We start from the raw sequence: 24,619 nt of genomic DNA, 5'->3' as shown, positions 1-24,619 counted from the left end.
AAGCAGTTTTCAACCAGTGTTGATCCTAGACACTATCAGTAATCTTATATCCTGCAGAAAGGACTGGAGCCAAATTAGCCCAGCATGCTAGACCCCCCACCTCTCCCCTTTAATCTCCAGTTAAAGATTTGTTCTCAAACTGCCTCCCCTCACCAAGAGCTGTAACATTGTGACAGCCGTATCAAATCAGTACTTAGAACAATTGAAGGATTTATGCTTGCAAACCCAACTAAAAATCAGGCCGAATCAAAAAAAGGGAGAGGAATGGAGAACAAAACCTCAGGTGCTGGTCGACCCCAAGATAAAGATGCTTTCAGCAGAGAAGAAAGGTCTTGCAACAATGGGGTGACCAGCCTGCCTCTACTGTTCCTTTTTCAAGCCTCTAAAGGAAATTTGGGGCTCCTGCCCTAAGAAAAATTGGGAACTTCCACAGCCTTCAGTTTACTGTGAAAAAGATGGCACCAATCAAGCCCTTGTTGGATGCTGTGGTTTGGGTTGCACAGGCAAAGGTTCTCAAACCTGATTGTATGTTAGGCAGGTCCCACAGAGATTTGGATCCAGCAAGCATGTGGGTGAGATGCTGGAATCTACATTTTCAACACACCAGTTCTGATGCAGGTCACTTGGCAGACCCCTCTAAGAGCCATGCATTGCCAGTTTATAGTTGGATGCGAAAGCTGCATGATCAGAACTGTCGGGACAGAACAATGGTCCTCTAGTTCCCCAGTATGACTGGCCAGGAGTGGGCATGTGCAGTGGTTGGGCACATTACAGGGCTACAGGTGGATGTCTAGTTCACTCCAGAGTGCTCTTGGGTGTGGTGTCTGCTTGTCACAGGATGGCCTGAGTGACAAAGAGCTTTTGGGTTATAACAGCTCTGCAAGAAGGGCCTGGACCAAATGACGCCTTGAGGTATTTGAACCTCCCCTCCAACATCCCATTCCCCCATCCCTACTGACCTGTCTTTCAATCTTGCCAAAACAATGCAGTGCTAATACTTTTTATCTTTTTAAATGATCAAAGCCCTCCCACACTTTATTTCTCCTCTTCCCCTATCCTTCACTATTGAATTTGCAGAATCTCAACACCTGAGTGCTATACATCAGAGGATGGAATAGGGACAAGGAGACCTGATGGCAATGAGGAAACCTAGTTGTGATACTATTTCTGGTTTTCAGTGATGAGGTCTTGGTGATCAGCCCATGGCCTACCCTGTGAAGCAGTTGTTCCTTTCAAATGACTTAGTATGGGCACAAAAACGTGAGTCAATGTTGCTCTGAAAAAGAAGGGTGTGTACCTTGTTTCACCAGACAACTTTAAAGTCAACTCAGTTTTTAAAGGGTTTTGTTAATCCTCTGAGGATGGAAGTGGGGAAATACTGGTTTTCTGGCTCTTCTTTTTTTTTTTTTTGTAATTCTCATTTGTGCTGGAGATCTGTCCTAAGCACTTACATCATTTAATTTTTATAACCCCAAGGGTAGGTATTGTCCTATTACAGATGAGGACGCTGAAGCTCACATATTAAAGGTCACATCTATAGAATGGCAGAACTGAGATTTGAATTCAGGAATTTGAATTCATCCTAAGTTCTGAGGCTTGGTTTTCTGGTTGGCTAAAAAACTGCTCGAGTGAATGTTGGCTGAACCCAAGTAAAAGCCCTCCCCTCCCCAGCACGCACACACCCACCCCATACCCTGACTTTTCCCCACCACTCTTCCCAGGACAGAGAGGAGACCAAGGGAGAGCAGGCATCATTTTTCTCTGTACAGTTTTTAATTTTTTATTTTTTGATGTTGTTCAGATGAATGACACACTCAAGTTACAAAAACAGGGCCTTAAAAGAAGCACATTGTACAATGAACAAGCAGATTGGAGTTAAGAACACTGAAACGCTAACCCGCTACCACGAGAAGAGACAGGAAGGGGGTACAGGATGGGAAGGGAGGGGCTACCAACACAGGGGTCAGACAGAACCAAAAGGGGGACTAACCTGGTGAGTATGGAGGAAAGGTAGGTCTCGGGGCCTAGTCAATTTCCGGATGCCACTTCTTGGTCTCCCATGCCCACTACTTGCCACCTCCCATTCCCGTTCCAACCTGGTCATTCAAGTGAGTAGGTGAGAGACACCACCCAACAAGGGCTGAGCCAATCAGATCTTTACATGTGGGTGGGGGGAGGAGGGGTCACCTTGCCCTAGTGCAGCCTTGGATTTGGGAGGTGATAGTGGCAGTAGTGGGATAAGAAGCCAGGAAGGAGCCAGCAGAGAGGAGTTGATCAAAGATCAGGCCCCTGCTTTTCCCCAAGACTCCCTTTCCCTTCCCCTTCTCCACCCCACCATGATCCAAAGGCCTTCTCTACAAGTTGTTGAGAGGCCCCCAGTCACCCTGCAATTACATAAATAAATAAATACTGAGCCCCTGGGCTTGGAGGACAGGCTTGGGGAGAGGCAGCAGGGATAGAGGAAAGGGGAAAGGAGAGGAAGGGGGAGGCAGAAGGGAGGGGTCACAGACATAGTAAATAGTTGTCTCCATCCCAGCAATACTCTCTGGATTTTTCTCTCCTTTTTGCGTTTAACAAGGAGCTAACATCTCAAGGACAAATACTTAAAAATATACATTATTTTTTCCTTTTTTTTTTTGTTTCACCTTTGTCATCGTCATCTTGCTTTGGAGACTGCTGAGGTCAAAGTTCAAACCGCATGAAGGAACTGCGGCCTGTGTATTTTTTTTTAATTTTAATTTTTAAATTTTTTTCACTTTTTTTTCCAACGTATAAAAAGGTAGCGGAGTTGTCTGTGGGTTTTTTTTTTTTTTTTTTTTTTTAATGGTTAAATCTTTGGTTTGTTTCTTTTTTGTCTTGGAGGCCTTTATCTCTCGCACTTGCCTTTCCCACTCAGAGACCAGTGGGGGCCCGCGTGTCTCAGTCTTGCTCAGTCTGCCTCACTCTCACTCGGTTCCCCCTACCCTGGGCTAAAAGGGAGCGAGGCAGCCTGGAATCGGGGGCTGAGAAAATCGAGTCATGTCAGGAGGTCACCCCCTACTTGGCTTGGATGTGTGGCTCAGAGTCCCTCTTGGTCCTTGCCGGGGAGAAGTGTGGGAACCGCGTATCCTCCTTTCTCCTGATCTTAACCCCAACTCATACAGGGGCCTGGGTTCCCCAGCTCCACCCACCCCCACTTAGAACCCAGCCCCTCCCTCCAGAAGAGAACAGACAGGTGTTTTAGTTACTGGCTTTTTTTTTTTTTTTTTTTTTTGGCACAATGAAAAGGCCCACCATTAGGGTAGACCCAGTCTCTGTCCCTCCATCAGGTAGGAGGTCATGGTTGGGGAAAAGAGAAATTCACCGCCCAGTTTGTTTCTCCAGTCCATTCATCTTCCTCCTTCTAGCCCAGGCCCCTGGCCCCTCACCTCAGGCATCTCACCTAGCCCGGAGCCTGGCCTGGAGTCTCCCTCCCCAGCCCCCACATAATATTCCCCATCCCCCCAACTCTCGCTCACACACAGACACACGGACACAGGCTCAGCACAGACCACGAAATAAAAACGATGAGATAGTTTTGTTTCCCGGAGTCGAGATGGGGGACTGGAGTGGAAGGGGTGAGAGGGAGGTGGGAGGCGTGAATTCTCCCATCACCTTCCCGACCCTGGTTCCCTCCTGCCCCCCAGCCCCTTGCCCTGGCTGGCCCCCAGCCAACGATATTTGGTTTCCATTTTTTAACATTAAAGTTCTATGAGGTATTTGGTGCCTTATCTCGAGTCCTCGGGGGAGGGGGCCCGGGGGGAGACCTGGAGCACACCTGCCCCTCCTTCCCTCCCACCCCCTTCCCAATATTTGGTTTCACAGCTGTAGTTAAAGCTTGGGATTTGGTTATTTTTCCCCCCTCCCAGGAATTTTCTTTTATTCTAGTTTTTCTTTTCCCAGTTATGGGGGTTGAATGGGGAGGGTCCCCACCACCCCTGGCTGTGTGGGGGTCCCTCCACCAGTGTCAGGGCATCGCCCCATCCCTGCCCCTACTTCCTCCTCTGCTGTCTGCCCCACTCCCCCCACACTGGGGTTGGGGAGAATTCCCAGGTGGCAGGACTTGATGGGGAGGAAGCAGGATGAAGTGGGTGGTGGTGAGTCCTGGATTTTTTTTTTCCTTTTTTTCTTTCCATTTTTTTCTTTTTATTTTTTTTTCTTTTCATTCTTTTTTTTTCTTTTCTTTCTTTTTTTAAAATTTTTTAATTTTTTTTATTTTTTGGTCTAGAATCATAGTTTTTGTTTGAGTCATCTCCACCATGCCTTCCATGCTGCCTGTCTTCTCGGAGGGGTTTTTGGTTGTAATTCCTTCAACTTTGCTCTGCTCAGACGTCCTTACTGCCTGTGTGGGGAGCCCTTGGCCCCACTGCACCCTTGGGCCAGGGCCCAGGCCCTCTCGACAGTCTCCTCTCTTCAGGAAATAAAAATGGACAAACTCAGAGGTAGGGTGAGGGCAGGGAGTCGGAGATGCTTACATTCCGGTGAGGACAGGCCGATGGCACGCCAGAACCCATCACGGATGCCAGGGTCATAGGGGCAGCCACTCCATTGCTGCCCAGACAAGGCATCCCAGACCCCTGCAACAGCCAAGTCTCTGTTGCCTCCGTGGCCCAGCCCCACAGTTTCATTTCCCCGGTGGGAGAAGGGAGATGAGAGAAAAAGAGCGCTGAGGCCTGGGGGGTTGGGGGGCGCCCAGGGTGGCACCCGAGGCTCTGCCTGCCTCTCCTGGGAGTGTCCAGCAGCACCGCCTCCCCAGGGTCCTCCCCTCCCTCTGCTGCACTCTGCCCAGGGAGGCGGGGGGCCACTGTGATTTCCATGGCTCGTGTCCTTCACAGCAACACTTTGGTTTGAGAAGAGACAGAAAGAACGAGATAGAGAGGTGAGAGAGGAAGGAAGAGGGGGAGAGAGGCGAGCAGAGAAGGACACAGGAGAGAGGACAGATGGAAGAAAAGAAATCAAAGGAGGAATCAAACCACCCGGAAGTTTGTTAGTTTTCTTTCGTCCATTCTTTTTGTCTTCTTATTCCTTTTTTAAAGCTTTTTCAGTTGATTGGGGTGGGGCAGGGAGTGTGGAGCTCTTTACCCCAGTCCCTGACACCCTCTCTCAGCCCTGCCCACCCGCTTCCATCCGCCCTGGCTGAGGGACAGGCCCTGCCCCAGCTGCCCCCCTCCGGCTTCCCCGAAGACGACGTCCATGAGGTATTTGTGAAGAGAAAGAAGCATCTGTCCTTCCGTCCGCACCTTGGGGACCAAGGGCCTGGACCATTGGGGCAGGGCTTGGGTCCGCCTCGCGGCTCCTTCTTTAAGAGTCCTCATCTTCTTTCCCTTAAATATATATATATATATATATATATAAATTCTTTTTTTCTAGTTTTAATTTATTGTTTGTTTGGTTTTCTGTTTTTGTTTTTGGTTCAAAACTTTGCTGGCCTCCACAGTAGCAGGAGGGCGAAGTGGCTCCCAGCGGAGTCTCCCGTGCGTCATCGTGGAGATGTGTCCGGGACTGAGGAAACACAGGATCCGGCCAAGACTTGAGGGAGGCCTCCTGGGAGCACTGCCACCACAGTGCCCTCTCAGATGGGGACCGCAGGTCATGGCACTGTCCCTGCCACATGGACCCTGATGGGGATGCCACCTCGAGGAACCCCACCACGGGGGTGCGTGCGTGTCTGCATGTGTGTGGGGGGAGAGGAAGAGGCATCTGCCAGTGTCAGAGGGACATGGGTAGGGGCGAGAAGTGAAGTGAGTTCTCTTTTTGGTTTCTGGTCAATGTCAAAGAACGTGAAGGATTCCACGGATAGGCACTGGAATATGAATTTTTTTTTTCAGGGAAACTGACAGACAAGGATGGAAAAAAAAGACAACTTGAATTCCCTCACCTCATCCCCTCTTGCCTGGAACTTCCACCTTCCCATGGGCTGGGGAGGAGGGAGATCCCAGAGTAGAGGAAGGTGACCTGGTGAGGAGGGGGGACAAGTGAGAGCTAGAACTTGGCAAAATGGCCTAGCCCAACCTTCAAAGGAAAAAAGGGGGTAGCTATAGGGATGAAAAGTCATCCCAGGCCTTCCCCTGCACTCTCCCCTGGCTGGGGTAGGGAGGAGGTTAAAGCAAGACCCCCTGCCTTGGTGAGGAGAGCTAGGGGTCAGGGGAGAGGGACGCATGGTAGGGACACATTCTGTTGAGCGCAACGCTAAAAATTCTGTACATCCTTTGGATGAAGCTACTGAATATTTGGTGTAAGGTTGTTCAGGCCCTTTCTCTTTCACCTTCTGGAAAGGAACATTTGGTGGGTGGTTCTCTGCCCACCCTTCTTCCCCAGGCTGTGCCCTGTCCTTGCTGGCCCAGGGCTGGGTTCTGGGGCTAGGCTGGCATGTTCTCTTTTTCCTTCTTTGGCCCCCGCTGTGGGAGGCAAGGTCATGAGTTGGCCCCGCAGCCAGGGTGTCCGGGTGAGGTCCGCCCTGCAAGGCTTCTTGGCCCCTGGCTGGGGTTCTTATTTGGTGTCATAGCGGTGAGGGCGAGCACACTGAGGTCTGGCTTGCAACTGGTTTTTGGTTTGTTTGGTTTTGTGGGGGATTTTTTGGTCTGTTTTTGGTTTTTTGTTTGTTTTTCACCTCTAGTTCCTTTGGGGCAGCTGGTTTCTGTTGTGATTATTTTTGGTTTTCTTTTTTGTTGGTTTCTTTTTTTTTTTCTTTTTGGTTGTTTGATTATTATTATTATTTTTTTTTTTTTTTTTTGGTCTTTCCTCCCTTGTCACTTCTGCTCCGAGGACCCTCTGTGCCCCCACCACTGGCCTCCTCGCCCTCTTCTAGGCGAGGGACCGAGGTGGGAGTCAGAGGAGTAGGAAGGAAGGCATGGCGGGCCTTCACTCAGGCTTGGACCCTGACTCTGGCCCCCCTGGGCCTCCAGGGGTCTGTGCTGCGGCCTCACTGCAAGTAGAGGAGGAGGATGAGGACGAGGATGAGGAGGATGAGGAGAGGCCAGGAGACTTGCTGGAGATGGAGGCTGCCACAGCCGCGGCGGCTGCTGAGACCAGGCCCACACCAGGCGGGGCGCTGAGCAGGGGCAGCCCAGCATGGTTCAAGAAGAGCGGCGAGGTGACCAGGCCGGGGCTCCCCGGGGCCGCACCGGCTGCCCCCAGCACCAGGTTCCCGCTGCCGTCAAGGCTGGTAAGGGGCAGGGTTCCACCAGAGGCCAGGGCTGGCAGGGAGAGAGAGAGGCTGGGCTGGGGGCGCCTTTCAGCATCCTGCCCGCAGCGCCCTGCCTTTCCGTCAGCCCCACTGACCCGCATGCGCAGCCCTCACACTTTCCCCAAAGGTGAGATGGGTATGAAGAGGCGAGCAATGCAGTGAGCAGGGGCAGGGCGGCATGGCTGGAGCAGCGATGGGGGGGCTCGAGGCCCACGGGGGTGGGGCTGGTGACCATGGGAGTGACATGAGGCAGCACGCACCTTGGATAGTGGCCAAAGGGTTGTTGCTCATGAGGGCTGGACTCAGCCCGGAGCTCAACCCCACCATTGTGCTTCTGCAAGAGGCAAAGCAGAGGCATTAGCAGGGGCGGGGCCGCCGGCAGAACTGGGGCTCGGCTACCCACCCTGGAAGCAGCAGCGATCCCGCTTCTCCCCACAGTCTCCCGGCTCACAGCTGCCCACTTACCCCGCGCTGGGGTTCAGGCCCGACAAGCCGATAGCCGAGTGGCTGCCTTGAGGGCTGGGATTTGTGCTGTTGGTGGTGGCCGGGGGTGGAGGAGTGACAGAAGGTATGGAATTGAGGGGGGGCGCGGCCCCGCCCCCACCCCCTGCGGCTGTCCGGCTGGGGTGGAGCGTCCCCACAGTTGAGGATAAGGTAGTAACTGCCAGAGAGAGACAGAAAGGGACACTTCAGCTTCCACTCATCCTCCACTCAGGAACCTGGGGTCGACTCCTGCCTTCCTCCTCCACCCCCAGTTTCCCAGCACCTCCCCAATCGGAGCTGACTTAGGCCTACCGCCCTCCCTTCCCAGGGCCATTTCTTTGTGCCACTGCCACAGAAATGGCAGTCACAGTCATCAAAGCTGTCACTCACTGAGTCCATGCCCTGTGCCCAGCGTGTGCTAGCACCCCTTGTACCCTGCCTGCCCTGAACCTCACCCGCGGCCCCTTTTACACACATAAGAACTGGGTGGGAGGAGAACTGGGGGGTATTCAGAAGGCAGAGCCCTATGGCTCCCTCTAGGGGCCAGGCTGGGAGGTGCGACTGTGACTTGGCTTTCCGCTCAGGAATCGGCAGGCCGAGAGGGCTCAGAGCCCAGCCTCAGGCCAGACAGCCAGAGCAGCAATTCCTGGCTCTGTCAAATCCCACCTGTGGCCCCCGGCAAGCGCCTTCACCTCTCTGGCCTTCAGTTCCCTCATGAGGAAAATGGGGATAATAAAATGGGTGCAAGGATTAAATGAGTCGATGTTCTCTATAAAACATTTAGAACAGTGCCAGGCACACCATTACTGCTTTTTAAAACCTCCACTCCCCTGGCTGGTGTAGCTCAGTGGATTGAGTGCTGGCCTAGGAACCAAAGGGTTGCTCGTTCGATTCCCAGTCAGGGCACATGCCTGTGCTGTGGGCCAGGCCCCTAGTCAGGGGTATGAGAGAGGCAACCACATTATTGTCTCTCTCTTTCTCTGTGTCTCTGAAAATAAATAAATAAAATCTTAAAAAGAAAAAAAACTCCATTTATTTCTTAACCTTGGGAGGGGCAATATAATGGGTTTCTACAAATAGTATTCTCATGTAGGGTATATGTTGCCCTGTCCCAGGAAAGGAGGGCTTTGTACAAAAGTGCGTGTGCACATGTGTGACACTCACATGTATATGTATATAGGCCTGTATGTAGCTTATGTGTGTATTACACATTCATAATCATTTTATAAAAACTGAGGCCCAGAGAGGTAAAGTCACTTCTGGAGTCCACACAGTTTATAAATGCCAGGAACAGATCCCAAGCACATCAGTTTTCAGCAACCCCATGCTTTTCTCTGGCCAGGAGGGGTGAATCGGTCTTCTCCCCTCAGTAACCCCTGCCCCCTTGAGGCTCAGGGACACCCGGAGCCACTTGAGCCCCTCGGGCTCAGGCCTGCCTTGTGTTCTCCCCACCGCCTCCTGCCCTCCCTGACCTGTTGTGCTCAGACTGCTGGAAGCCTGGGACATCGGCAAGGTCCCAGCACCCCCTTGGGGTGTGACCTGGGGAGAGAGGAGAGAAGGAATGGTTAGGCCCCTGTCTCCCAGCAGCCCCTGTAGTGTCCCCGTGGGTATGACCACTACCCCTCTGCCCCCAGGATGGGGAAGGAGGCTCTGGGTACAACACACTACTTGGACTGCGGCAGGTACTTCCCACCGTCTTTCTTCACTTATACCCTGGTGGTCCTGAGCCACCAGCAGGAGAGAGGAACGTCCAGCTGAGGGGCCCCTACCTCCCCTCTGACACTATCCAGTCGTGGGTTTGAAGTGTGTGGTGGGGGGAGGGGTTAAGGATTAGTTGTGTCTCTGTATTGGTGTTGGGACATCATGAGGCTTGGTTTTCTGGAAACGCCCACCAGTATCCTTCTTGGCCTCCCTGCCTCCGGTCTGATCCTTCCATCAGCCTCAGAAGCTTTGCTTTAAATGTGACCCTGTCCCTCCCCAGCTCAGAACTACTCCTTAGCTCAGCACTGTGTGAGTTCAAGTTCAAGCTCTTCAGTATATAACTTGAATATTTGGTCCCTGCCCAGCCCCGACCCCCATCCCTCCCACATTCCATTCAGTACATTCCAGCTGCAACCACACTGAATTGTACTGGAGTTCCTCGAAGTGGGCTTGACACACTGTGGCTTCTAGACCTCTGTGTGCCCCCCATCCATTTGCCTGCCCTTCATGGGACTGGCTGACTCTCTCTTGCCCTGTATGACTCAGCTCAGATGTTCCCTCTTGCTCCCCACACCATGGGGTGAGGGGTGCTCCTCTCTATAGGGTCACAGCCCCTTCCACATTAGCTGGGGCAGAGGGATGTCCTGGTGTATCTCATCCCGAGTGCATCTGTGTGCTGTAGACCTGAGTGAACACTCACGGGTGTGATAATGTCCCTGCCCCTGCCCGTGTCTGTGTGTCTGTGCATCTGTGTGTGGGGTGGTGGTGCCTGCATCCCCGAGCTGGTGGCCATCCCTGTGTGACTATGTCCTGGGATAACTCTGTTTGGCTATGTCAATGTGTGTGGGTGCTTGTGTCCCTCCTATAAGACCACAGCTTCCTGGAAACTCTGTGTCCCTGTGTGACAGTGCTCCATCCATGTGACAGCCTGTCCATGAGGGGGAATCTCCCTGCCTCTGTTCTAGGCTCTGTGACCAACCAGGTAGATTGTGCGTCACACAAGGTGCCTGCTGAGGGACAAGGAGGTGACAGAGCTTGGTGCCCCTGCCCCCCCCCCCCCGAGGGGCTCTGGTACCAGATGGGGGCTGTAGCTGGCCGGCTTCCCTGGGCTGGGCAGCATGGGGGCCGCGCTGCAAGGGTTGATGCGTTTCTCCTTCTGGCGCCGGTTGCAGAACCAGACGCGGATCACTTCCTTCTCCATGTGCAGCTGCTCTGCGATCAGCAGGATCTCCTCTGAGGTAGGCTTCTGGTTCTGCGGGCAGAGGGCTCATTAGCCCTGGCCCACTCTCTCACCGCCCTCAGGGCTGCCCAGGGCGGCACCTCACCGCTAGAAAACTCTTCTCTAAGGCGAAGCGGACGTTTGTCTCAATGCTGGTCCTCTTCTTGCGTCTCCGGCCGGGGAGCCCATCGAAACCCAGGCTGGGGCTGCTCAGCTGGTTGGGGCTGGGCAGGCTGGAGTCCACAGACATAGTCTCTGTGCCCAGGAGGAGACGGGGGCATGAGAGGGTGCCTCCGCCGCCCCTGTGCCTGCCACCCACCTGGGAGCCCTAGTCCCACCTGCATCGTTGAGCCACTTCTCCAGGAGGGGCTTGAGTTTGCACATGTTCTTGAAGCTCAGGTTGAGGGCCTCGAAGCGGGAGATAGTCGTCTGGCTGAAGTCATTGCCGTAGAGCTTGCCCATGGCCAGGCCCACGTCACCCTGCACCGGTGGGGCAGGGAGAGGGTGGCAGTCAGGGTGGGGTTTTCGGGTGCTGGGCTCGCCCCACTCACCAGCTTGTCCTGCCCTCTTGCCCCCTCGCCCACCTCCAGGTCCCCCGAGAGGTCCCAGACCTGTGTGAAGCCCAGCTTGATGCGGCGTTGTTTGAAGGTGCGGGCGAACTGCTCCAGCTCCTCCAGGTCACTGGGCTCCTCGGGGTGGGATGGCGGCTCCAGGCATTTGGGGGGCTGCGGGTGTGAGAGGTGCGGGTCGGGCAGCGTGGGGCGGGTCACGGCCTGGTGAGGTGGGCAGGTGAGCGGGATGCAGGACGGGGAACCAGCATGGGGCTCAGCAATGGCTGTGCAGCCCCCCTGCCCTCCCTCCCTCCTGCCTTCCAGCCTCTTCCTGCAGATTTGGCTCCATCTGCCCCCAAGAGGCCCCCTCCTCCCACACTGGGCTGCCAGTTCCATCAAGGCTACACTGCTGCCCCACCTGGGGCCTCTCACTCTGCAGATCCCCCCCAGCCTGCAGACTCCAGGAGGGGGGGTTTGTGCCAACGGTTCTCTCCCTGGAGCTGGGGGCAGCGAGTCCTCTCGGACAGGGAGTCAGGGACTGGCTCTGCTACAGAACTGCGGATAACTGGTCAGGCCTCAGCCTCCCAGGGCCTCAGCTGCCCCCTCTGTGGATGGGAACAATCACAGCTGCTCTGCCTACCCCATGGGGTTGTTGGGGAAACTTGGTCTAAAATGGTAAGTTGCAAATAAAATAAAAGTATTAAAAACCAGATGGGAAGGGAAACTGGGGAAGTGACAAAGAAGCAACAGCTCTTTTTGAAATGCTTCATCTCCCTAAAAACAAGAGATCTGAAGCAGGTGGTGGGTGCAGGGAAGTTGGTCACACAGGTCCTTGATCCGTTATCCAAAACCCTGGGCCCAGATCTGTTTTGGAATTCAGAAAATTTTCAGATTTTAGAAAGCCTACATGGGGCATATCTCGTAGGTGATGTGACCTTCCCCACCACCAGGCTCAAACCACCATCCTGTAATCAGACACATTAACAGCTCTCAGCAAAGCCTGAATCACACAGGAGAGAGAAAGAAAAGTCACTGGCCACCTTGCCTCAGGTCAGGACAGGTTTTGCAGCCAAGTGACTTCTGGTGCCCACAGCATAAGAACAACCTGATTTCGAGCATTTTCAGATTTCAGAATTGATGCTAAACCCTCTACTAGTCTCTAACCTTTTAGAGTTTTCTAAATAATTCTTTTTTTTCTTTTTTTTGAAAAGGCTGTTACGTTACAAAAATGGGTAGGAGGAAACTTTGAAACCCGTAAAGGATTGTGAAAGATGATTATGAAAGTCTAGAACCCAGGCAGCAAACCAAGAAAGACTGTGGCGGACAGGCAGGAGGGGGCAGAGGTGCCTGGAGAGGTCACGCCCTGCTTGAGTGAACCCCTGCTCTGGCCAGCGCCACCACACCATGCGGACACAGATCAGTTTTGCCAGAGCTTCTGGTTCATCAAGACACGCTGGGAATCTGGAGTTTTCTGGGAATTTTGTTGTTAACTAATTCAATTTTTAAAATATGGTGTGTGCCAAATAAAACATATCTGTGGGCCCTTGTTTCAGTGTCTAGCCTGGGAAGGGGGTGTGAACTAGTACCCCACAGACCCTTCCTAAGAGAGCCCTGCATTTGAAGTCCTGGAAGAGACCCAAGGCACTTGAACCTAAAGGCTTTCAACCCCCCCAAATTTCCTGGGTTTGTGCGCATGTGCAGTCAGGGGTGGTGGGGGTCAGATCCAAATCTTCCACCAGATTCTCAAAGGAGTCCATGTGCCTGAAAGGTTAAGAGCCACGGCTTTGGTTGCCTCCCCTCATTCCACAGAACAGCGATTTTCACCTTTTTTCACCTCATGGCACACGTAAACTATGAAAATTCTGCAGCACACCAAAAAATACATTTTTTGCCAATCTGACAAAACAAGTAAGTATAATTTTGACTCATTCACACCGGATGGCTATTGTGTTGGCTGTTGTCCTTTTTTTTTCCCCCCCCACAATCTAAGAAAAAAGGTTAGTGTCCCTGACTAAACTGTCAGGTACTGCATGTTTTAAAAATTCTTACGGCACACCGGTTGAAAATCGCTGCTACAGAGGAAGATCTAAACAGAGAGAGAGGCTTGCTTAAGGCCCCACAGCAAATTCGTGGTAGAACTGGGCTGGGTTCCAGGACTCACGACGCCTGTCCTGGCCCCTGTGGCTGTGGGGTGGGCCAAAGGGAGAGGAAACCCTGACCCCAACCCCACCCCCACTCACTCGGCCTTCCACAGGCCCTGCTGCTGGCCCAGCCTGGCACACTCAGGGGACACTCACCTGTGTGGGCAGCCCGGCCCGGGGCTGGGAGGTCAGAAGAGCTCCCTGGGTTTGCTGAGGTAGCTGGAATAGATTTGGCGTCGGTAGCAGGCCTGGGAAGACAAGGGGGGACACGTGGGGTGAGGAGGGCAGGGGAGTCCTATGGGGGCGGCAGGGAGGCCATTGGGTTGGGGCCTTACCTGGCTGACTCTGCTGGGCCTGCGGCAGCAGGAACTGAGCAGGTGGCTGGAGGTGGTGACCCGGCACAAGCACCAGCTGCTGGAGCTGGAGGAGCTGCTGTATGTCCTGGCAGGGAGGGGCGTGGACAGAAAGACAGCCTGAGCTCCTCTGCCTCGCCTGAGCCCCCAGGGGTGCTGCACAGGGTGACCTGGCACCAGGCAGTGAGGGACGGAGCACGGTGTCTGAACAGCTCTCCTGAGCTGAGGACCCCTGGGAGGTTTGTCCCAACCCCAGGCTTCCAGAGTGTCCTGCCTGGGCTGTCCCAGGAGGGCTCACTCTTTACTTTTTCTTTCTTGATGAAATATTTGCTTTGTCTTACATTCACACGGAACAAATAGAATTGTATAAAAATGTAAATCAGACCAAGTCTTCCCTCCTTCTAAAACACTCCCAAGGCAAACGGTATCATGTCTGGAATGAACCTTAAAGTATTCCAGCACATAGTGAGTCAGGAGGTTGTACAGCCACTTTGGGGAACTTTAGCACTGTTGTGGGTTGGACTGTGTTCCCCCCCAAGTGCATATGTTGGAATCCCCAGCCCCAGCCCCTCAGAGTGTGACCTTACTGAGCTATAGGGTCTTTGCAGATGATCAACTTAAAATGAGGTCACTAGGGTGGGCCCTAATCCACTATGACTGGCTTCCACATGTAAAGGGGAAATATGGACACAGAGGCAGGGACCCACAGAAGGAAGATGATGTGAAGACACGAGGAGAAGACGCCATCCATAAGCCAGGGAGAAAGGCCTGCAACAGGCCCTTCCTTCCCAGCCCCCAGGAGGAACCAACCCTGCCGACACCTTGATTTGGGACTCCTGGCCTCCAGAACTCTAAGAGAATACATTTCTGTTGTTTAAGACACTCAGTCTGTGGTTCTTGGCTGTGGCAGCTCTAGCAAATGAACACAGGCACTATTTACCAACGCCGGTTCCACGCCTGGGTTTGAGCCACCTCACGTGTGTACTCGTGTTCATGAAAAGACATGCTCGGATGTCCACAGCAGAGGCATTTGGAGTAGCCAGAACCTGAAGGCAGCTTAAGTGCCCAGCAGCAAGTGACTGGGGCAAACAGGCTGCGATTCATGGAATGCTACAGCAACGGGAATGAGCAGTCTACAACCTACAATGACACACAGTGTCACAAACTTCCCAAAAGTGATGATGCTAAGTGAAAGAAGCTGGTCAGGGTAGAGAACATCCTGCATGATTTCTTTTATGATCCATTTGCATGTTAGATGTTGGGAGGCAGAAACGAGAAGGGACCCCGGGGGGCTTCCAGGGAGCTGCCGTATTCAGCCTCTAGATCTGCCAGTTAGATGCACATGCTCAGTTAGTATCACTGAGCTACATACTTATGATTTGTACACTTTTTAGTGTTTGTTATACATCAATGAAAATATTTTTTTTTAAAGGGGAATGAGTCAGGAAAAGAGGGAAAGGGAAAAATCCAGCCCCTCCACCAAAAAAGCAGGAGTATAGATGAAAGAGGATTGGCACAATGTTGATATCTGTTGAGCCAGTTGAAGATATGTGTGGTTCCTTACATGTTCTCTCTACTTTTAGGTTTGGACATTTCCAAAAGGAAAACATACCCCCTCACACACAAATGCTCCAATGAATTCATTTTATAAATCCTCACACAAGGATATGTTTTTTAATTGATTTTTAGAGAGAGAAGCAGGAAGGGAGAAAGACATTGACGTGAGAGAGAAACATCGATCAGTTGCCTCTCGTATGCACCCCGACCAGGGATCGAACCTGAAACCTAGGCACATGCCCTGACCGGGAGTTGAACCTGCAACCTTTTGGTGTTGGGGACCACACTTCAAGAAGCTGAACCAGCCGGCCAGCACTTCAGTGGATTCTTGTAGCCCACACCGCTACCACCAAGCTCCTCCCCTGGCCTCTACGGTCCCTGACACTGAGGCCTGTGCTGGTATTCCTGACCTCCACTCCCACCTCAGGGCCTTTACGAGTGTTGTTCCCTCTGCCAGGCAGTTCTCGTTCTCATGCTTTGCCTGGGTCCTTCTCGTCACTCAGGTAATAACGCAGTCACCTCTTCAAAGATGCCCTCCTTGACCGCCTGATCCAAACCAGCCCACCTCCCTTTGTCACCTCCATTTCACCTCTTTCTGTTTACTCCTTCACTGTCCCATCAGCTTGTGACTGTTGGTTGCTGCTTAATCTCAGGACGTAGAACAGCATCAGGAACCCAGTAGGTGCTCCATGTATATTTGTTAAATGAATCAAGACTGATGTCTCATAATTAGCAACTTTCTCATATAATTGCAAATTACAGGGTGTGGCAAAAGTAGGTTTACAGTTATGAGTATACCTAACAGTTAAATCTTTTACTATCATTTATTCATTATTGTAGTATTTTCTATACAAATAACTGCAAACCTACTTTTGCCCCACCCTGCATATTACCTACAAGTAAAATGTTTTTTCCCTCTGAGAAATTGGGGGGATGACATGTGCTCCTCAATTCCTCCCAGTGCTATTATGATTCCAAAGGCCAATTTAATGTCCCAGGAGTTGAACCACTGGGGGAAAATAAAAGGAATTCAACTCTAAGTGCTTAATTCTCTAATATATGAACAGCGATTCAAAGTCAATTAGAAAAAAACCCTAAAGACTCAATAGTAATCTGGCCAACAGATAGGTCTGGTGACTGCCCAGCAAAGGAAATAAAAACAGCTCTGGATGAAAAAACATTCAGATTTACTCACAGTAAGATAAACACCGAGACAACAGCACTGAGATGCTATTTTTAGCTACAGATCAGCAAAGATAACAGTGCAGGACATGCTGTGTTAGGCTGTGAGGGGAAGCACTCCCCACCGTGCCGGTGAGGGGTAGTTTGGCAATGTCTGCCAAAGCTACAAACGCCTTTGACTCAGCCATTCCACACCTAGGGTTTATCTTAGGGCTATACTCCCACTTTGTGCAAAATAACCTCTAGAAGGATGCTCCCAGCTGCAAGGGGTGCTCAGCAGGCGCGGGAACAAGCCCAGCGTGCGCAGCAGTAGGGGGTGAGTCACTGCGTCAGGGCGGGTCTCTACAGTGACATATTAGGCAGTCATGGGAAATAACAAGGAGGCTCTCTGTGCCCCGATATGGAGCAATCTCCAGGATGTTCTGTTGAGTAGAAACTCAAGAGGTAGAACAGTGGGAGTGAGGTGTGCTACTGTTTATGTTTTTTAAAAATTATATCTAAGTATCTGCTTGGGTATGCATGAATCAGACCTAGAAAACTATACCAGAAACTGGTAACAGGTAAATCCTCCGTACTTCTTGAATTTTGAACATTTACTTAGTCCAAATAGAGAAAGAAATATTGAACAGTCACTTCTGCCCAGTGTCTCCGCTTTTCCCAGCCATTCATCTTGCCACAGTTCTTTTTTTTTTCCCCAGTGACTCAGATGTTTCTTTCTAATGAATTAACCACTACATTTCCTACGTTCTGAAATGGCACTTCTTGAGGCCCCTGCTTGCAACCAGTTGTTCTGCCACATTTCAAGGCTCTTCCCCGTCCACCTGCAAAGGTCTCTGCTTTCTCTGTGCACTTTGGAAAGTGGACGGAGTACCCTGATGCTCCTGACCTTTCACCTTTCTCACTCTTGCTGCTAATCATCGAAGATTACAGCTTAAGGGGTTTGACGCCCTAATGCTCTATCCTCTGAAACTGTGTCCATTCTGCCTTCCCTTTCATAACCCCCCTACCCACCCATCAATAAAAACTGCATGGCTGTCTCCCTTCTGCATGTGGACTGACCCTGAAGTGAGGGAAGCTTGGGCTTCAGTCCCACTTACAATGGACCCTTCCAAGACCCCATACCTAATTTCAGTCTCTTAATTTTGTCTTCCTTTTCTCTAAAAGGCCCTGAACATTGTATAAAATCAGACCCCACAAAACCAAACCCACGCTGCTCCACTCTGCACATCCCGAAGTGCATGGTGCCTGCTCGCATACACTTCCCTCTGCCAGACTGAAGCTCTGCAAGGCAGAGGCCGGGTCTAGTCCTTTCTCACTGACTGCTGACTGCCCGATTGATTTCAGAGAGAGAACGGGAAGGAAGGAAGGAGGAAGGGAGGGAGGGAGGGAGAGAAAGAGAGCCTTGTTGTTCCACTTACCTATGCATTCGTTGGTTGATTCTTTTTAAGAAGATTCTACTTATTTATTTTTAGGCAGAGGGGAAGGGAGAGAGAAAGAGAGGGAAAGTAACATAGACTGGTTATCTCTCTCACACCCCCAACTGGGGACCTGGCCCACAACCCAGGCATGTACCCTCACCAGGAATCAAACTGGGTACCCTTCAGTTTGCAGTACAATGCCTAACCCACTGAGCCATGTTGGCCAGAGCTCATTGGTTGATACTCGTATGTGCCCTGACTGAGGATGGAACCCACAACCTTGGTGTATCAGGACGATGCTCTAACCAACTGAGCGACACTACCAAGGCCTGCCTCTCATTCTTCTTGCATCCCTAGAACTTAACAGGACCTGGTGAACCCCCATTACAAGACCATTCATTTGAATCAAATAAGAACAGAAATAAAGTCTTACTCTAGTATTTTCATGATTTTCTATAATTCTTAACTTGTTAATTAAAATATTTAATTCCTGTCTTTCCCAGGCTTGATACTCAGTGAAACACCCCCTTCCTCCCCAAAAGCCTAAAAGGGCGGTATCCTCAGATTTCTTTCTGAATCAGCACAAAGAGGAAAAGGGTGGAGAAGATGAAACTCAGTTTGCAGTGGGGTCTCACAGTGAGGAGTCGAAAGGAAGAATTTAGCCCCAGCCCATCTACCATTACACAGACCGTAAACTTGGGGTCACCCTTAGCTCCCTCATCCCCATCCTCTCCCCCATCCATCCCATCCACCGCAAGTCCCACCCAGAAAGTTCTAAACTTTTTGTTCTCTGAAGTCTTTGGTGTCTCACAAAAGCTGCTGCCCCTTTTCAAAATTTAAAAAGAAAAAAGAGAAAAAAGCATAGACCTGACTGGTGTGACTCAGTGGGATGGGCATCATTCCGTAAACTGAAGGGTCGCCAGTTCAATTCCCAGTCAGGGCACGTGCCTGGGTTGCGGACCAGGTCCCCGGTTGGGAGCATGTGAGAGGCAACCAATTGATGTCTTTCTTCCTCTCACTCTCTCCCTTTTCCTCTCTCTGAATATAAATTAAATCATTTTAGAAAATACACAAATAAAATATATAGGATTTCAAATGAAATCAATTATATTGAAATACAGTTATCAAAAGTATTTTGAGGAAGGGTCTAGTCAAGGAACTGATGTAAATGACCCACGGACGTGGACAACAGGGAAGGGACTGACTGCGGGAGCAGGGGGTAGGTGGCGGGGCAGGGGGTAGCAATAGGGGCAAAATGGGACAACTGTAATAGAACAACAATAAAAAAATGAAAAAAAGTATTTCAAATTGTGATAAGAGTAATCTATGGGCGTCTTTAATTAGCACATTACTTAAGATCAAGCAATAGGTGTAATGACTGTAACCTCAAAGCAGTAATGAGTGAAAACAGCACGTTAAGAGATCTGCAACAACTGTACGAAACACAGAAATAGTTGTGCATCCCGTTGGTGACAAAGCCCAAGTTCTGCTGTGTCACTGAAGGCTGTTGCCCAGAGTCGTGACAGAAGGAAATACTATGTTTTCGGTGAGAGGATAGTAAAAATTGAGATGTCATTGTTTTCCTATCTGAGTTCATGGACCCTCCTGAATTCTATCCACAGACCCCTAGGCGGGGCTCTGTGGAACCCAGGTTCCTGTTTTTAAATATTAATCAAGCCAGAAAACCTCCTTTGGGTTTCATCACATTTGTAGTATCGCCCGACACCTTGCTGTGGCCCTGCATGAGCCAGCCCCTGCTTGCCTCTTCTTCCTCACCTCCCATGATTCTGTCACTCCCTAACGCTAATCCAGCCACTCTGGTCTCCTTCCTGTTACTGAGTCCAAAAAAGAAGCCCCCGCCTCAGGGCCTTCGCACATGCCCTTGTTTACACACACACACACACACACCTTTAAATCCTCACCTGGAGACATGCTTATTAATTTTCGACAGAGAGGAAGGGGGAGAGAGGGAGGGGGAGGGAGAGAGAGAAAGAGAATGTCAGAGGGAAATATTGATCGGTTGCCTCCAGCATGCATCCCGACCAGGGATTGAACTTGCAACCCAGGTATGTGCCCTGACCAGGATTCGAACCTGCAAACATTTGGTGCATAGGATGATGCTCCAACCAACTGACCCACTAGACCAAGGCCTTCCTCCCCTTTCTGATCTGCACATGACTGTCCCCTCCTCATCACTCAAGTCTCTATCAAATGCCCCCTCCTCAGAGGGGCCTCCCCTGGCCGCTCACTCTCAAAAGGAGTCTCCCTTTCTCTCAGTCACTCTCTAGTCCATTCACATTCTTTCCCTTCCTTCACACAATTAGCAGCTTCTGCTCTGTCTTCCCAACTAGAGTGGGTGGTGCGAGCTCTGTGACGGCACAAACTTGCCTGCCTTAGTCCTCACTGTATCCACCATTTAGAAAGGTGCCGCGACATGGAGGATGTGCACTAAATGTTTGTTGACTAAAAGAATTAAAGAATGAGAGATTCTGGGTAACAGTGAGCTGGCTCAGTACTGGAGTTGGCCAGTAGGTGTCCCCATTTCCCCACAGTCTAGAGACAGGGTGAGCTCTGAAGCCACTTGGGGGAGCATTACTACTGAGTGACACAGTGGAGAAGCTGGAGAGAGCACAGAGATGCTAGCGGCGGAAAGGGGCCCGCCAGGATCTGCTCAGTCCCCAACCCCTGAGAAAGACTAGCACATCCCAGCCAAGCCAAGAAGCGAAGAGACCCATTCTTGCTCATCGCTGTATTCTGATCACCCCCACACCTGTGCAAGCACCTAACGGGCCTTCAGTGAGTTCTCAGCCAATGAATAAGGTAAAACCTAGGACTGGTGGTGTTAGGAGCAGGCTGTGCTTTGCTGCAGCTGGGATGCTGGCCACAGATCGGGGGCAGAAAGACTGAGACGCACAGTTTATGGCACACGGGTGACCTGGAGTGTACCTGTTCATTCTTCCACCTAGTGTGGTTCCACCTCAGGGGCAAGAACCAGAGGAGGCTTGGGTCCAGAGTGGTGGCTGTCTTCAGCCCAGGCACAGCAGCTCAGCCCGCGCACAGGGAAGACTCCTGTGGTCGCTGCCGCAGGCCCCCACACCGGCTCTGGCGGCCACTATGACTGCAGCGGGGTTGGCGTGCGCATCGACACTCACTGGCCATCCCTGATCTGACAGGTTACAACCAGTTCTAAGACATGGACAGCCCAGAGTTCAGTGCAGAGTGGGGAGGGCAGGAAGGGGTGGGGTCTGGAGACCCTGTGAATGATGTTGTGACCAGCTGTTCAAAATGAGGATGTGCTTGTGCCGGTTTGCCCAGTGGGGCAATGGGCTGCCTGAGAAGGCAGTGAGCACCTGTCCTGGGAAATCTGGGTGAACCTGCACCCCACCTGCCCAGAACACCACAGAGGGTAGCCTAAAGGGGGGGCAAGGGTTCCTTCCAGCTCAGCGGCTTAGGGTCTTGACCTTGGCCCTCTTGCCTGCTTCTTGCTGTGTGACTTGGAAGAAAGCCAACTCCCTCTGGCTTCGGCCTCCTGAACTGCAGAGGGTGGCAACACACGGTGTCCTGGAGCGACCCGGGCCCTGGACATCGCCGAACCCGACTCTGCTCCTCACAACCATGGGACCGTGCACACCTACCCTCTTTTAGCCTTAGCTTCCTCAGGTGACACCTCAATAATTCTGACCTCAGGCAGCCGTTAAAGGAAGTAAATGAGACAACATGTGTAGAACAGTTAGGCTGATCCATGGTCATTTACACATCCTCCCTAAATGGCAGTCATTATCATGGAGTCATTTCTCTCTCAGGGACTCCGTTTTCTCATCTACGTAATGGGGGTAATAATGTCTAACTCTCCACTGGGTGGTTCTGAGGCCTGGGGAATATTATTATCCACAAAGCACTTTGGAAATCTCCACATACTCCTCCAACATGACCACTTGCTGCCCCTGCAGCCTCAGCTCACCCCTGCCTGACATCACCCCACTCGACCATGAGCTCCCACGGGTGGAAGCCCCATCTGGCCATTGCCTTCATCCTCTTTCTGCAACGCACAACTTCCAGTTCCTGCCCAGGCTCTCTGCTGAGCTCTAGCCTCACATATCCGTTTGCCTGTCTGAGATCTCTACTTGGATGATCAAGATTCTTCACATCGTACCATCCAAAGCGGAACTCCTGGTTCCCTATCCCAGCCCTCCAAAACACCCTGTTCCTCCCCATCTCACCCATCTCAGAAAACTGTCTGGGCACTACACAGATGCTGATGCCAAAGTCCTAGATGTCACCCTTGACCTATCCGGCCATACCAAATAGTATCCCGGACCCCTACCCTCACCCCCATCTCCCACCTGGATGACTTCAAGGACTGGGTTCCTCACTTCTGTTCTTGTCCCCCACAGTGCATTCCCCCTGTGGCACCTGGGGGGAGCTTTGTCAACGGTCAATCGGGTCACATCACTCACCTAATTAAATAACCCCGATAGTTTCCCATCACACTTATCATATATTCCGAATGCCCTGATCAGGCCCCACAGGCCCTGCCTGCTGCCCCCTCACCTCTTACTTGTCTCCCACTCACTAGCTTTGCTCCAGCCATACCGCCTTCCTCTGTGCCCTGAGCAAGTCAGGCTGGTTTCCGCCTCAGGACCTTTGCACTTGCTGTTGCCTTTTCCTCTAAGCTCTCCCTTTGGCTTCTTCAAGACTGACTTGTTCAGGCCTCAGCTCTCCAAGGCCACCTTCACAGTGACACTTTTCCTGACCACTCTATTAAAAGTGGCTTCCTTCCTCAACGGCACCACCCAGTTTCATTTTCTTCATTATGCTTACTCTAAAACAGGCTTGTGTTGCTGTTTGTCTACTTGTCTATTGTTCATCTCCCCACTAGAATATGAGGTCCCCTGCCTCATTCAGAGCTGTCCCCTCTGGTCCGTGAGTGGGCAGTGGCATACATACAGTGCTTAATGAGTGTTGAAGGAATGAGTGACTGATTTTTCCAGTCACTGCACTAGGAGAAGCTCTAAAAGTTGGGGGGGGGAGGGGCAAGAACAGAGGTGGCCTGTCTCTAGAGTGGGCTCTTTTATGTTTTGTTTTGTTTTTTTAAGATTTTATTTATTTATTTTTAGAGAGAAGGGAAGGAAGGGAGAAAGAGGAGAGAAACATCAATGTGTGGTTGCCTCTCTGGCACCCCCAACTGGGGCCCTGGACCGCAACCCAAGCATGTGCCCTGACCGGGAATGCCTAACCAGTGACTCTTTGGTTAGTAGGTTGGCGCTCAATCCACTGAGCCACACCAGCCAGGGCTCTTCTATGCCTTCTATATACCAATTTCCCCCAGAGGGTGGCCCTGCCACAAGGAGCCCAGGAAGTCCCAGTGACTGGGACAGAACACCACAGAGAAGCACTGAACAGGGAGAAAAACAGCCTGCACATGGATCACGGGTTACATCCATGCTACCTCATGCTAAAATTCCAGGACGGATGAACCGTAGCAAATCCCAGCCCAGAAATGGTGGCGTGGCCAGCAGGCCGTGGCCGGGCTCCTGGTCCTGTGTGTGGGCACACTGACAACACCTGAGGGTGGGTGGTTTGGCTGGCCTGGCATCCACTGCCTATTCTTCAAGCAACAGGACCTGTCTCTTCCTGTTGGGAACTTGCTCTCCCCCACTCTCAGGGCGGGGGAACAGACTCGAGCCTGGTCACGGGGTATGCTTTATCTCCTTGGGCAGGGTGGCAGCAAGTTTACAAATTCTGGGACCCAGCTTGTCCATCCCAGAATGAAAAGGGAGACAGACCCCTGACGTTCCAGGCTGGGCCTTTTAAGTGATATGAGCCAAGTGTTCCCTTTTCCTTTCAGCCACCTGGAGTGGCCCGGCTGACACCCTCTCCCACCTCATCCTTCACTGGCTCCCACCCCCAACTCCCTAAGTCCACCCTGCTCTCTCACTTAGGATCCCCCGTTCCCACTGCCCTTTCTCCAGCTCATCCACCTGGTAAACTCTTTTATAAAAATAATTATTGATTGATTTGAGAGAGAGAGAGAGAGAGAGAGAGAAATATTGATTTTTGTTGTTCTACTTATTTATGCATACGTTGGTTGACTATTGAATGTGCCCAGACCAGAGAGTGAACCCATAACCTTGGCATATTGGGACAATGCTCTAACCAACTGAGCTACCTGGCCAGGGCCCACCTGGGAAACTGATTTGTCCTACCTCAGTTCAGATACCACCTCCTCCCAGAAGCCTTCCCTGACTCCCTCAGACATAGGTCACCTTTCTTTTCCTACCGCATCCAGTAGGTTTCTCTGGGAAATCTTTATTCACTAGATCCTGCTAGTCTAAAAGATTTTGCCAAGCTCTATTTGCCATGGTCATATTACAAAAATAGGGTTTTTTGTTTTTTTGTTTTTTTTTGCTCTCCAAATACAAAATGATGTTTTAACAGTTAATGTAAATTTTCAATCAATGCCTACCCCTACCCCAGATGTTCTGAATGACTCCTCTGGAGAGATGTCTTCCCTAGTCTTGATTGAAAAGCTCCAGCAAAACATCTCTCATTGATTCAGTAAACACCCGCGCAGGCCTCTCGGTGGAAAGCATCATGCCGGGCGCTGAACACACAAATTATAAAACTGTATGCTAATCACCCCTTTATCTGTACAAGCTAGAAAGATTCAGGGAGGGTTCCTGCCAAACGGTTTAACCAACATCACTTTGGAAGCTGGCATTAGAGGGACAGAAAGGGGAATTTCCCTTCATACTTTTTATAATTTTAAAGTGACAAGGTTAGTGGCCCTGGCCAGGTAGCTCAGCTGAC

The 24,619-nt window shown here is 51.3% G+C and overlaps 1 protein-coding gene across 11 annotated transcripts in view; it reads right to left on the bottom strand.

The window, feature by feature from the left end:
• Positions 1–6,732: 6,732 nt before the first annotated feature.
• Positions 6,733–24,619, bottom strand: part of POU2F2 (POU class 2 homeobox 2) — a 32,358-nt gene continuing 14,471 nt past the window's right edge. For 4 of the 11 annotated variants that reach the window (XM_090261376.1, XM_090261379.1, XM_090261378.1 and 1 more), the window contains 10 exons: positions 13,635–13,740; positions 13,456–13,547; positions 11,219–11,380; positions 10,946–11,087; positions 10,714–10,862; positions 10,464–10,640; positions 9,160–9,226; positions 7,670–7,865; positions 7,465–7,538; positions 6,733–7,214 (listed from right to left, as the gene is read on the bottom strand). In XM_090261376.1, coding sequence (XP_090117502.1) covers positions 6,880–7,214; positions 7,465–7,538; positions 7,670–7,865; positions 9,160–9,226; positions 10,464–10,640; positions 10,714–10,862; positions 10,946–11,087; positions 11,219–11,380; positions 13,456–13,547; positions 13,635–13,740 — 1,500 coding nt within the window. In that variant the 3' untranslated portion in view covers positions 6,733–6,879. The remainder of the gene's footprint in view (positions 7,215–7,464; positions 7,539–7,669; positions 7,866–9,159; positions 9,227–10,463; positions 10,641–10,713; positions 10,863–10,945; positions 11,088–11,218; positions 11,381–13,455; positions 13,548–13,634; positions 13,741–24,619) is intronic. The other 7 variants (XM_090261377.1, XM_090261381.1, XM_090261383.1 and 4 more) reach the window with 3 other exon arrangements.

The sequence above is a fragment of the Furipterus horrens genome, unplaced genomic scaffold (genome assembly GCF_987537825.1).
Source record: "Furipterus horrens unplaced genomic scaffold, mFurHor1.1.pri manual_scaffold_13, whole genome shotgun sequence".
Classification (NCBI taxonomy): Eukaryota; Metazoa; Chordata; class Mammalia; order Chiroptera; family Furipteridae; genus Furipterus; species Furipterus horrens.
The sequence above is the reverse complement of the archived record's forward strand: the minus strand, read 5'-3'. Positions and strand labels throughout refer to the sequence as shown.